The sequence below is a fragment of the Doryrhamphus excisus genome, linkage group LG12 (genome assembly GCF_037039965.1).
Source record: "Doryrhamphus excisus strain RoL-2023G ecotype Guam linkage group LG12, RoL_Dexc_Guam_v1.1, whole genome shotgun sequence".
Taxonomy (NCBI): domain Eukaryota; kingdom Metazoa; phylum Chordata; class Actinopteri; order Syngnathiformes; family Syngnathidae; genus Doryrhamphus; species Doryrhamphus excisus.
This window is the reverse complement of record NC_136368.1, coordinates 13,835,483-13,849,643: the sequence shown is the minus strand read 5'-3', so window position 1 is coordinate 13,849,643 and position 14,161 is coordinate 13,835,483. Positions and strand designations below refer to the sequence as shown.

The following is a 14,161-nucleotide window of genomic DNA, read 5'->3' as shown; positions in this document are numbered from 1 at the left end:
ATCCGTGATAATGAGTTTACACTAATTAGGATTCAATATTAATAAATTGAATAATTTCATAGTTGTAGAAATAGAAAACCTGTTTATGACTTTCTAAATCATTTTTAACCATCATTAGAATCCGGTATACATGTTTTTCAATGCAAAAGTAATTTTTTTTTGCATATATTCTTAAATTTTCAACCTCATTAGCAGAGACCTGACTGACTGCATGTTTCCACACTAATGCAACGCTAATGTTGCATTATTCCACCAAAAAAAGCACAGCATGAATGCTCTGATTAAGACCTTAATCAACAATTAAGGTTTTAAAGTCCTGTCATACATTTATTTTGAAGCATGTACATTTTTTAGGACTTTTTCCCTTTGAAAAAGACTTTAGTGGTCATTTTGAGTTGTGGTTGGAGTCCCCCCCCTCCCTACCGAAGCGCAGATGGCCGTCATCACAAGCTGTTTCTCTGCTGGATTTTGTAGGCCTGTAAGGGGGAGGGAGCCCAAAGCACCAACAATCACAGCGACCTACAGGCCAGCCCTGCCAAGAAGAAACGCACTGCCAGCCCAGCTAAAGTAATGCCAAGAGCAGAACATGACGATCACTGCACACATTAGAGTAGGTAGTGTGTGCGCCAAATAATAAAACATTTTTTTTTCTTTTTCGTTGATTGTGTGCAGAGTGGTGCGGACTCTTATGCTAACAATGCCAATCAGCAGCCGGTTCCAACCTGGTATCTTACACCACAGAAGCTTCAGGTAGGAAATATTTGTGGTCTTTTCTTACTGCAACCCCTTGGAGTTCTGGGTAGTTTAGCATTTTAGCATGGTTGAGACAGTCACTGGGGGAGAGATGTCAAGGACATTGTTGCAAGACAAAAGGTGTTTGCACAAACCTCTTCCTTTCTAGATGGACATAGATGCTTAGCTTCTTTCACACCTTTTTCAAACAGTCATCTCTTTGGACATCAATGTCCTCAGTATTGAATGATAATGGTGAGAATGTTGGATGCTCAATGAACAGATGGAATAGAAGTCATAATATAGCCTTTAGCCTGGTTGTCGGGCGAGTGCTAGAGGCCAGCAGACGAGAGGAGACATTTCTCCAAGCCGCAGTACATACTGCAATGTAATTCCAGTAATAATTTCCGGTCATATATTAACTTATTTTCACCTCACTACAAGTTTTTAGGCCAGATTGACTGTCAAAGACAGTGTCACAGGAGCACACAACTACAGTGCTGAATAAAGAGTGAGATCTCAACGCTTGATTAAAAAACATCAGTGACGCAAAAATACAAACATGGTGAATTAGATGTTTTCTGCTGAAAAAAACAAAAATGACAAAATTTATTTCAAGAATAAATCTAAGAATTAATCTGTAAACTTGAAGGGCCCTGAATGCTTAATTGTGAATGTATGGGGATCCACTGAAAATGCTTGTGATAGAAAGTCTCTATTGAAATGTATACTATATGTCAAGTTGATTAAGAAGCCTCTAGTGGCAGGTAAGATGTACTGCACATGTAAAGTCAATTATGCCAGCATGTTGTCTTCATTTTGAGGTAATATTAATAGTGTAAAATATGTCCTGTGCAGCTTCTGGACCACTTGCGGACCAACAGAGCCATCCTGAAGCCACTACAGGTGCAGATGCTGGATCAGCTGGAGAGCCAGTTCTCACTCATGCAACAGCATCAGCAGCAGGTAGATACTTTAGACAATATTTGTATGTTTATGTTCTACAGAAATACCGCATGTTTCCATCTGTGTATATAAGAGGAATTGTGATGCTGCAGATAGTGACCCATTTTGCTGTCTTCTTAGGTGAGGCAGCAGGCAGCGGTGGGCGCCCAGCTGCGACCCAGCCTTCCCAACGGTCCTCTACCCGAGTCCCCCAACAACCACCACAACCACACAGGCCTCCCCGGCAACTCCCCCGTCAATCACACAGCCATCAGACCACCGTGTGTTGCCCAGCCCGCAGCCAACGGCTCGTGCCAGAGCCCGTCGTCATCATCATCATCATCGGGGCTGCTTGACGCCAGGTCTCCCGGGAGAGATGCGAGAGGCGGCAGCACGAGCAATGGAAACGTGCCTTACGCGCAGCAGCAGCAGAACACTCTACCTCACAACTGCATAGCCACCGCCAGCCACCCCAGCAGCAACAGCGCAAGTCCTGGTAACGTGGACGAGACGTGGAGGAGCCCGCATAGCAACACTAGCACTCAGGTAGCACATTAACTCATCACTTATATTACTTATAAACTCAGGACTGCTGTCTGTGGGGATTAGTGGGGTTAGCCTTCAGCAAGTACAGAGGCCTCTATTTTTTGGGGGGAACTGTGTCACGGATGCACCCAATTTTTTCTTAATATCTTGCTTGTCAAACAAGTGTAAAAAGAAGTTAGCTGCTGTAAAGTCAAAACACCTAAACTAAAAATCAGTAAATGAATAACTTTTCAGACACATTTGCTATTTTTTTTTTAGCTTGATTTATGTTCAGATTTTTTTCAACTCAGGTCTCATTTGTATATAGAGATAAATCGTATATATGTATGCAATACTACTGGAGTGTGACTTGGTTAAAGGTACTCACCGATGAAGGCAAAATCTCTTCTTTTCATCTTAAAATGATGAAAAGTGTCAGTTAAGCAGCTTACGGTTCCTGCCACCCACAACAGACGTTGCAGCAAGTTGTCCAGAAACTCCCATAGCTAAAATGCTTGCCCCTTTTCTTCTTAATTTACTCTGCAGGATCATTTGGTTAAGAAAAATTGACTATTGTTGCACAAAATCCACAAAAAATCAGAATTGGGCATCTTACCCTGCAATGTAAGCGTAGCCTTAGACACACAACTAGTGTTGTAAAGGCAAGCCGTAAGAATTATAATGATAATAAGTCGGCAATATGAAGTGACACTCGTTAGAATGTCCACATGAACGTGATAAACACTAACAGCTTGTCGTTCGCCCAAAAACAAACTAGCTAGCTACCGCTAGAGAGGCAGTGAGTGCCAGGCAAAATATGTAAACAAAAATAGGGAAAGACCGGCATAGATATGCTTGCTGTCAAGCAAGTGACAGGCTGTCTACTGACTCCACATTTTACAGTCAATTTTTCATAATGCACATAGTGAACGCCAACAAGAGCCTGGTCGTATATTTTTAACTGGTCACACCTACACAATTGCCAACAGGGCAGACAGGTGATTCCGGGTTTATGAAAATACTGTGCAGTGAGACATTTTTATGATATTTTAGATTATTCTGTCTTGCTGGTGCACCACGATCAATCACATGTAGCTGAAACCCCAAATATAATTCCTGTCTTTTATTTTTCAGTAAAAATGAGCATATTTCAGACATGGTGATTAATCATTCATTCATTTTCTACCGGGAGGGGGTGCTGGAGCCTATCCCAGTTGACTTCAGCGATAAGCGGGGTACAGCCTAGACTGGTCGCCAGCCAATCACAGGTCACATATAGATAAACAACTGGTGATTATTCATTCATTCATTTTCTACCGCTTTTCCTCACGAGGGTCACGGGGGTGCTGGAGCCTATCCCAGCTGACTTCAGCGGTAGGCAGGGTACACCCTAGACTGGTCGCTAGCCAATCACAGGGCACATATAGACAACAACTGGTGATTAATCATGATTAATTAATTTTAAAACAATCTGATTTTTAAAAATATGTAATTATACAGCCCTACTTTTTATTTCCAATTTATAAAGCATCTTCGGTCCTTCCTTGAAAAACGTCAGAAAGACCATTTGAAGTTCTTTAAAGCGGAATAAGACAATGAGGAGTCTAATAATTATGCTAATAAATTATAAAAACTGGGGGATTTCTTTGTGTTGAATATAGTGTGTGTGTGTGTGTGTCATTTCTAAGCATGAAAATGGTGGTTGAGTAGTGTAGCCCTATTGATTGACATGTTGTAGATTTATCTTTGATGTGATACAAAGCACTGGTCTGATCAAAGTGCAATTCAGTAGCATTCATGTGCGTGCTTCCTCCTTGTCTTTGTCTGTCTAGGGGTTTCACAAAGGTCCAGGTTCACATTCGGCAGGTCCCAATGGAGAACCTCCTTTCTCTTCCTCCTCCTCCCCCCAGACCTCCTTCTCTTCCTCGGGCATTCTCAATCAGGTGGGACATTCTTCTGGGCCCTGCACTGCCTCGTCCTCGGCCTCCTCTTTGTCCCCCACCTCTCCCCAGTCCACCCCCAACCACTTGTCCTCGCCTCCCCACTCCACGACTACCTCAGGGGTCCACACCAAAGACAATGCGCCCTCCGGGGGAAGCAGCAGCAACAACAGCGGTGGCAGCAGTGTGGGCACAGCTGCCAACACCATGCTTGCACAGGGATTGACTAATCACGTTGAGCCGCGAGTGACGGACGGCCCTGCAAGCCCGCCACGGCCTGGTTCTCCGCCCCTTGGCGCACCCAGTTCAGACAATCCTAAGCTTTCAGCCTTGCAAAAGGGACAAGCCAACACAACCGCCACAAACGATGACAATAATAACTGTAGTAACCATGGGGGGTCTTTCTCAGAGAAAATCAACAATGTCCACCCAGTCGCTGCCAAAGCCACGTCGGAGCACTTGTCTGCAACCGCGCTGTCTCCCACCACAGTGCACTCCCCATGCTCAGCATCGGATAGCCTCTCCTGCCTTAACAGCCACTCCAACAGCGAGGGGCCCACGCTGAACGGGAAGGAGGACTCTCGGAGCCCGCAAAAGGTCAAGCCTCCTGAAGAGGTACATAGACACTCTGCCCCTGCTGGTCTGGCCCCCTGGTCTTCTGTTTCAATCTATCCAAGCTCCAGCGAGGTGCTCAAAGCCTGCAGGTAACGTGTTTCCCACTTTTATATTCAATCTGCACTAATTACACGAAAGGTTGCGCTACTATTTGTTGTTGAATGTCTAATTTGACTCCTAATCTTCCACACTCCTAGCTAGGAGAACAACCGGAAATGGCAACAAAAAAAAACAAAAGCAAAACTGCAGAAGTAATAACTTTGCTTCTTTCCACAAACATCCATTCTGCATAGTTTTTGCAGAATCCTGAATGCAACCCAACAAACGATAAAAAATTTTCCCCCACTTAGCGTCAAAAACCTCAAAAACAAGTGTCTGTTTCCATGAATGAAATATTCCATCCATCCATTTTATATACCGCTTATCCTCACGAGGGTCGCGGGGGTGCTGGAGCCTATCCCAGCTGTCTTCAGGCGAGAGGCAGGGTACACCCTGGACTGATTGCCAGCCAATCACAGGACACATATAGACAAACAACCATTCACACTCACATTCATACTTATGGACAATTTGGAGTCACCAATTAACCTAGCATGTTTTTGGAATGTGGGAGGAAATCGGAGTAACCTGAGAAAACCCATACACGCACGGGGAGAACATGCAAACTCCACACATGCCCAAGATGCCCGAGGGGGGAATCGAACCCAGGACCCTGGCTGTGTGGCCGAATTAAATATTGTACTTGAAAATTCCTGATGCTTTTCCCAACTAAATAGCATCTTCCTTTTAGCGCTTTTTTCCTTGCTTGTGATCTCCAACTTCCCTAATTTCATGGTTCGTGGCCCTGCAGAAACCTTGGCAAAAACGGTCTGTCGACCAGCAGCATCCTCCTGGACAAGTGTCCGCCACCGCAACCCCCAGGCACGCCCTCGCCTCCTCTGCCAAAGGACAAGCTCAACCCACCAACGCCTAGTATTTATGTGAGTATTAGCTACAGAGATGTAGACCTAACCGGCACCACATAATCGTAAATAAAATTGTGTGTCCTCTCTTGTCACACAGTTGGAAAACAAAAGGGACGCCTTCTACCCTCCCCTCCATCAGTTTTGCACCAGCCCTGCCAACCCGGTCACAGTCATCAGGGGCCTGGCAGGGGCTCTCAAACTGGGTAAGAAACTGCTATTTTTTAAGTCACCATTTATCCAGTCTGGCACATCTCTGTGGGTGTGTCTCCAATGGTGCTCTGTGGTTGTATTCAACACATGTAGCAACAGCACCATCTGCATGTGGAAATTATTATTGCATGACAGACATAACTAGTCGAGAGTAGAGAAACATCTTTCTCTCTCGCTCTCTCTCCAATACATACACACACACATCTGTTTTGTTGCTATAGTTACCGTTGACAGTTTAGCTGATGTCTCACCAGATTGTTTGTCAGCGTGATTGACACGTTCCGCCTTTTTTATTCATGCACATGAAAATGGATCTTGGAGAAAAGAAATGTCAATCACATGTCTTAGAACTAACTGATGATGCTTGACAAGACGTCTGCTCCTGTCCTACACAGACCTGGGCCTCTTCTCCACCAAGACGCTGGTGGAGGCCAACCCGGACCATCTGGTGGAGGTGCGCACCCAGCTGGCCCAGCCCACAGACGAGAACTGGGACCCCAGCGGCAGCCGCAAGATGTGGCGCTGTGAGAGCAGCCGTTCGCACACCACCATCATTAAATACGCCCAGTACCAGGCTTCGTCCTTCCAGGAGTCGCTACGGGTCAGTATGGGTTTAAATGAAGATTTTATAATGTGTAGCCCAGCCTGACTGGTACCCTGGAATTTTTTCTCCAGCTTGGTGCTCATAAACAAGCTCTACATATTATAGTTGGTTTCATTTTTAAAAAGTCACCCTCTTGACTCCATTAATTCTACCTTCCTTTCTGAAAACTTTTGTTCAAATAATCTGCCTAACTGATCACATTCCGTTGCAACAGGAGGAGAACGAGAAGAAGAAGGAGATGGAAGCAGAAGCGGCCTCATCTGATGGGTGATTTGCTTTATCTGCCTTTTGATGGAATGGACAATTTCCCCCCACCTCTTCTTCTTGTCTGACTAATAACACTCTCCTCGTGTCAGTGTATCACGGCGGAGGAAATGTCCTTTCAAGCACATCAAGTTTGGCACCAACATTGACCTCTCGGATGAAAAGAAGTAGGTCAACCATTATTTATGCTAAATTATGCAAAATGTCCATTGTCGAGGTCATCTACATTCTTTCATTGAAAGTCGTCTCATACTCTTTGGTAATGTTTCAGGTGGAAACAGCAGCTCCAGGAGCTGAGCAAGCTGCCGGCCTTCGCCAGGGTGGTCTCCGCTGGCAATCTGCTCAGCCATGTGGGACACACCATCTTGGGCATGAACACAGTGCAGCTCTATATGAAGGTTCCAGGGAGCAGGACACCAGGTAAGACAGGGGTCTCAAACTCAATTTACCTGAGGTCCACTGGAGCTAGGGTCTGGGCAAGGCTGGGCCGCATCAGGTTTTCCAAAAAACAAAAACGCATTTATTAAAAACAGAAACGTATACAAACTTTTTCAGTGCTTTGGTTCCGATTTTCTACAATAAAAGCTCTGATAAAACATTCCACTGTTCTCAAATATCTTAATTTTTATTTTTCTGCACAAAATAAGATGAAAATAAATAAACAAATCAAGAATAAAGAAAATCAACCAGTAATAAATAAATATAATAATAATAATAATAAAACGGCAAATAATAAAAACTTAAGAAACCACATATAGTTGGTGGGTAGACATTCATTCATTCATTCATTCATTTTCTACCACTTTTTCCTCACAAAATTATTAAAATTAACAAAGCATTATTAGAGCCCTGTAGACATGACAAAACACGACTATAGTCACATTTATACTCTTTTTATTTACAACATATTGCGCAACTGCAGGGTCTTGAGACACATGCTACCTCGCAAACTGGACAGCTAGCGACCTAAACGGTAGCCTTCAAGTTATTTCCTTTAAACTTAAATAGCCAAAAACTTACCACTTCCACACGGATAGGGAGGTTAACTATTTAACTATTAAAGTAACCTTTAACATGAACATTAATCAAACGTAATAATTTTTTCTGGGTACATGATACCATACAGCATCCATATCAAACTTGCGCGGGCCGCACTAACATTAAACTTTCATATCAAGGCGGGGGCCTCAAACTAGTGTCCTGGGCCGCATGTTTGAGGCCCCTGAGGTAAGACAAACATTTTTAAGAATTTTGGCCAGTTTAGCTGATGATGACTCCTATGTCTTTGCAGGCCACCAAGAGAACAATAACTTCTGCTCAGTCAACATCAACATCGGGCCTGGGGATTGCGAGTGGTTTGCAGTGCCAGAACCATACTGGGGTGTCATCAACAGCTTCTGTGAAACGTGCGTCATCATAGCTCACTCACTGCTCATTTTCCCAGTGCTCTGATGTTGATCATCTCTGTCGCTTTTCATGAACAGGAACAACATCAACTTCCTGATGGGGTCCTGGTGGCCTAATCTGGAGGACCTGTATGAGACCAACGTGCCTGTTTACCGTTTCATCCAGCGCCCCGGGGACCTGGTTTGGCTCAACACGGGCACCATCCACTGGGTGCAAGCCATCGGCTGGTGCAACAACATTGCCTGGAATGTCGGGCCCCTCACAGGTGAGGACGGAACTTATAACCGGCATGTTGTTGATAATGGAGATGTTTAGTTGGGTTGTTCATTTGTTTTTGTCATATGTCAGCTCATCAGTACAAGCTGGCGGTGGAGCGCTACGAGTGGAACAAACTGCAGAGTGTCAAGTCCATCGTTCCCATGATCCACCTGTCCTGGAACCTGGCTAGAAACATTAAAGTGTCCGACCACAAGCTCTTTGAAATGATCAAGTGAGTATCGAAGTTTGTTAATGTCATGGACTAAATATTAATATTAATATTTACTAAAGTTAGCTGTTTTAATGGCTTTAATGTGGGAACATTTGGAGATTCTAATCGTTCAGTTTTAAGATTGCAGAATTAAAAAAAATACAAATTGAAGCACCTTTCCAAGTTCTTAAAATTAATACTGATTATTTCAATCAAACAACTACAGGTCTCCCTCTGCTACAGAATTATTTTAATTTTGATATTTTTTATTGTAATTACCAAAAGTAACTTTTCACAAATCTATTTTATTATTTATGTATTAAACATCAAATTTAAAGTTTAAAAATGTATCTTACATTTTTACCTTGGAAGTGGGCTATAGACCAGGACTATTTAACCTTTTACTCCCACCTAATTTAATCCAGGAGACAAAAATTTGTGAATAATGAAATAAAATTATTGTTTTTATGAATATTATTAATGTGAAATGTATTTTTTTTAATTGTAAAATGCAGAACTTTCCTCCATTATTGGTCCCAAATTTGCCCCCCAAAATACCAAAATTTCGAACACCATGTCACCACTTCTCCCGACCTATAAAGCCCTTCGCAACCAAGACCCCCTGTTACCTCACCAACTTCCTTCGCCCCCACATTCCTTCCCGTACCCTCCACTTCTTGGATGCCATCCTCCTGTCCCTGCAACAGAACCAACCTCATTAAAACTGCTTTTAAAGCTTGACTCTTATTCTTGTATACCCAATATCTTACCCAGTTTTGTATGTAATTGGCTTAGAGATTTATGTAAAGAAATTTATGTATGAGTTTCTAGAAAAGCGCTATACAAATAAAATGTATTATTATTTTCTTATCTCACTGGAATCTCTTTAGTCACTTGAGCATAAATAGCCAGTGTGTATTTTTAAACAGGGTTTGTTATTTTTTTTTTAACCAAAACTAATGTATGCACATCAGGTATTGCCTGCTGCGGACTCTCAAGCAGTGCCAAATGCAGCGAGAGCTTTTACTGGCTGCTGGGAAGGAGCTGGTATGGCATGGACGCAGCCAGAACGAGCCAGCGCACTACTGCAGTATTTGTGAGGTAAACCTGCATAAATGATGTTTTACTTCATCTCCATCTTCAGCAAGGGTCTGTCTCCTTGGCTCACACTGCTTTGTTCTTATCCTTTGACGCAGGTGGAGGTGTATGACCTGCTCTTTGTGACCAGCGAGAGCAACAGCAGGAAGACCTACGTGGTGCACTGCCAGGACTGCGCCCGTAGGGGGAGCTCTAACCTGGACAACTTTGTGGTGCTGGAGCAGTACAAGATTGATGACCTCATGCAGGTCTACGATCACTTCACTCTGGTAAGTGTTGCAAAATCTTTCATATCATAAATATAATACATGATTTTACAAATAGTACAAGTGCTTTTACGTCTGTTATGACATTCCAAACAAAAACACTTTTCTTTTTGCACCCATCTTTTATGAGCTGTGGTTACACAGAGTCTACTGTTGAAACGGCAACTGCTTGTGGTGGAGAAATGAAAATTAATTTCAGCATAAAATCCTGATCGGAGCATCAATAGCAAGCTTTTCAGGCATTAAAAGCATTTTTTTAATACTAATCATAAACAAGTCAGATCTGATGTGAAGTTTTCTGAAATTAATCCTTTTGCGAGCTTTTTCAGGCTGTCTACATCACTTCTTTGTAGTTAGTTAGTACAAATTAAAATATGTAATACATGAATTATAAGATAAGATATGCCTTTATTCGTCCCTCAGTGGGGAAATTAGCAATTATATTGTGTATGTATTAGATATATATAATTTAATATATATTATTATAATATATTATATTAATATATATATATATATATATTCATTCATTTTCTACCACTTTTTTCCTCACGAGGGTTGCGGGGGTGCTGGAGCTTATCCCAGCTGTCTTTGGATGAGAGGCGGGGTACACCCTGGACTGGTCTATAATATATTATTATATTGTAATATAATTTGCAATGATTTATACTGCAGGAGGAAAGTGTGCAGAAATGTTTACGTACTTAATAATAATAATAATAATAAGAAGAAGAAGAAGATAATGTTCCCCTGCATGGGTTCCTGCCATACCAAGTGATATTCCTACTCTCTTCAGGATGCACGGCTCGTAATAAAAATAAATAAATAAAAAGCACTTTATTTTCTCATTGCCCTCAGTCTCCTCTTAGTTAAACAGGTGGCCTTATTTGGAGAAGTAAATACAGAAGATCTTCATTCTCCAGCATTGTTAGTCTTTTTGGGAGTGACGCATTCAATGCTGTGTTTTTGGCAGTTTCCAGTATAAATGTTTGGATTTCTCCTCACAGGCGAGTCCCTTGCCTTCTTCGTCTTGATGATGTTCGTAAGGACTTTATTTATTTTTATTTTTATTTTTTTTTACCACAGTGGAGTCCAGATTTTTGTTCCTTCTATGGACATTTAGGAAGTAAGCCGTCAGTCCTCTTAATCGTAGCGAACCCCACCACCCTAAAGGCAGCTAGCTGTGCGTAAGCTGCACGTCTATGCAACTTTGCCAGGCCCCCTGGTGGACTGGAGGGGGAAGGCATCATCTTCTGACTGTTCTACTGCCGGCAGGCCCAGCTGGACTTGTCAACACGCCGCTTTCAAAGACGGAATAAAAGCTTTGTACATATTATGGTTTAAAAATCATCACACGACTACTGACTGCTTTTTGTTTGTCTCTTCTTCTTCTTTTTTTTTTTTTTTGAAAATCACCCACTAGAAATCTTTTTGTATTGTTAGACAGAAAAACAAATGTTTTTTGTAATGTGAACTTTTGAGTGATGCAGTCTTTGCAACATTTCCCTACAACCGTTTTTTTTTTTTATTATTTGAATGTACTGGAACAATGTCTGATATGAAATCATTTGTAGACAAAAGGCCACAAGTCAAAAGGGTTGCACATAGTTGAGTAGTGTTTTTTTATTATTTTTATTTTGATGTAAATTTACACTATTTATAAATGCATATTTATTGCTTGGAAATATTTGTTAATGAAATGCTGTCCCCTCCCACCGAATACCTGCCATTAAATTTTGAAGGAGCATTGTGATTTTTGAGCGAAGCCCCTCCATATGTTTTGTATAGAAATAAATAAGTGCTTACTAAGCATTGTGCAGAGACCTGATCGTATATTGGGTTTATCGTCTTGAAGGATGTTTTATGCGTCAATAAATGAATTGTCTCTATTTATATTCCTCGTTTTTTCCTCCCACTTATTGTTTAAAATGTATTTATTGCATAAAACCCTAATGAAATAATGGAAATCCGCATACTGTAACTGCTAAAATCTACAGACATTTCTATGGTTGTCAGGTGTATGGGCCATCAAATCTAACAACCAGGTTCTCGAGTCAAAAATCGATTGTATTCACAGCTGTGGCTGTAGGCAATCTCCTTTTAATGAATTACACAAGATAGGAGTCACTGCATTTGAATTTGCATGAGTGGCCAGCATCCAACAGCTTTATCCAGATCTACATACGCTTTAAAATGCCGGTTGTGACACTCAGCTGTTTGGTGCGAAACATGTGGAACTCATGCCTTAGCTGCAGCCTCTCTGTTGCCGCCCAATTTCAAATTGTGCACGAAATTTGCTCCATTGCAGCTGGTCCAGTTGGTAGCACTGTTGTCCATTAAACCAAAAAGAAGCAATGCCTCATTGAATGTCCCATCCAGCTCAATGCTGGGAAAATAATGAATGTGAACATGGGAATCAAACCGTGTTCCAGGGGCGTCACTAGGTTCTGAGGACAGAAGGGGCTTAGCTCCCTGGAGATGCACAGGATATGAATGAATGGAGTAGACATTAAAAAAAAAACAAAAAAAAAAACAAATAACAAGAACCGGGTTATAACTTTCCCACTTTTGGACAGATTTAGTAGAGATACTCAATTATTTTAGGCCACCATTAAATTTACACAAAACCGCTGCTCAAACTCTGCAAACATTCTGCCCAGTGGACAGTGATATATTATATAATATAATAATTATTATGATATTAGAACCCCCCCCCCCCCCCCCCCCGTGTTCTCATGACTCTCATCAAAGTTTCATTTAAAAATATTTGTCACAATCATTTTTAAAAATAATGTTTCATCTTTGCCTCTGCAGCTGGGGATTGTCTGAGCTGCCTAATATTCATTTTACAATCTCATAAAAAAAGTCACCAGTGGAAGAAATGAGGAAGTTATTCAAGTGACAGTTTATAAAAGAGGAACAGAAAGACCATATCCTGCCCAGAAATTGAGCTTGGGATCATGAAATTAATCATTAAATTCATAGAAATGTTATCATTTTAACTGTAATTGACATTAAAATACATAAATGCATAATGGATGGAATTTCTTACTGCTGATTTCCCTTTTACAAATGTTCATGTTACTGACTATTCGGAAACTAAGCAGCAGAAAATAATCAAACAGATTTTTGAATCTGAACTATAAGACACATCTGCTGCTTTTGATGCTTTGATATCATACAAAATCACTTGGAAATTCCTATCAGGACTGCTGATGGCAGCAATAATAAAGGAAACCGAAAAGGGTCAAAGAACTAAATCTTGAGGGACCCCATCCTGTTATCTAAAATTGTGATCATTCATTCATTTTCTACCGCTTTTTCCTCACGACGGTCGCGAGGGTGCTGCAGCCTATCCCAGCTGTCTTCGGGCGAGAGGTGGGGTACACCCTGAACTAGTCGCCAGCCAATCACAGGGCACATATAGACAAACAACCATTCACACTCACATTCATACCTATGGACAATTTGGAGTCGCCAATTAACCTAGCATGTTTTTGGAATGTGGGAGGAAACCGGAGTACCCGGACAAAACCCACGTATGCACGGGGAGAACATGCAAACTCCACACAGAGATGGCCGAGGGTGGAATTGAACCCTGGTCTCCGAGCTGTGAGGTCTGCGCGCTAACCACTCGTCCACCGTGCCGCCAAAATTGTGATTATGTCTGTCTAAAAACTTCTCTTAACCTACATTATTTAAAAAGTATAATTTGTGCAGCACAGCTGACAGTGTCACATTTCCAAAAGAATGTTTTATTCATATCTGCATGACGATGAAACCCATTATTTTGGTCCCACTATGTGCAATTTGACTGACAAAATCCCATACTTAAAGAGTCAACTTAAAGGCTCCACCTTGCTATTAATGTGAAAGGAATAATTGACTTGTCCTTTTCAAATGAGCCTCACAAATGTGAGGAGGAACAAAATGTCTCACGGTGGCAATGTCCCACTTAGTTCCATTCCAACACGTCTGGGGTCCACAGGCATTCATTTGCTATCATACTTGCTCATAAGCAGCAATTATGCCCATCCATTTTTAATGGCATATACTTTTTATATAGTATGACATTTTTATTATGGATACTTTTATGGGCTGCATGACGGAGGAGTGGTTAGCGC

At 41.7% G+C, this 14,161-nt stretch overlaps 1 protein-coding gene across 3 annotated transcripts in view; it reads left to right on the top strand.

Moving 5' to 3' along the window:
* Positions 1–11,926, top strand: part of kdm6a (lysine (K)-specific demethylase 6A) — a 35,695-nt gene extending 23,769 nt beyond the window's left edge. For all 3 annotated transcript variants that reach the window (XM_058082876.2, XM_058082875.2, XM_058082877.2), the window contains 17 exons: positions 475–567; positions 673–750; positions 1,591–1,698; positions 1,819–2,223; positions 4,035–4,846; positions 5,608–5,737; positions 5,820–5,925; positions 6,328–6,533; positions 6,751–6,803; positions 6,893–6,967; positions 7,072–7,220; positions 8,092–8,206; positions 8,285–8,472; positions 8,556–8,697; positions 9,651–9,777; positions 9,873–10,043; positions 11,045–11,926. In XM_058082876.2, the coding sequence (XP_057938859.2) occupies positions 475–567; positions 673–750; positions 1,591–1,698; positions 1,819–2,223; positions 4,035–4,846; positions 5,608–5,737; positions 5,820–5,925; positions 6,328–6,533; positions 6,751–6,803; positions 6,893–6,967; positions 7,072–7,220; positions 8,092–8,206; positions 8,285–8,472; positions 8,556–8,697; positions 9,651–9,777; positions 9,873–10,043; positions 11,045–11,071 (2,985 nt within the window). In that variant the 3' untranslated portion in view covers positions 11,072–11,926. The remainder of the gene's footprint in view (positions 1–474; positions 568–672; positions 751–1,590; positions 1,699–1,818; positions 2,224–4,034; positions 4,847–5,607; positions 5,738–5,819; positions 5,926–6,327; positions 6,534–6,750; positions 6,804–6,892; positions 6,968–7,071; positions 7,221–8,091; positions 8,207–8,284; positions 8,473–8,555; positions 8,698–9,650; positions 9,778–9,872; positions 10,044–11,044) is intronic.
* The last annotated feature ends 2,235 nt before the right edge of the window (positions 11,927–14,161 follow it).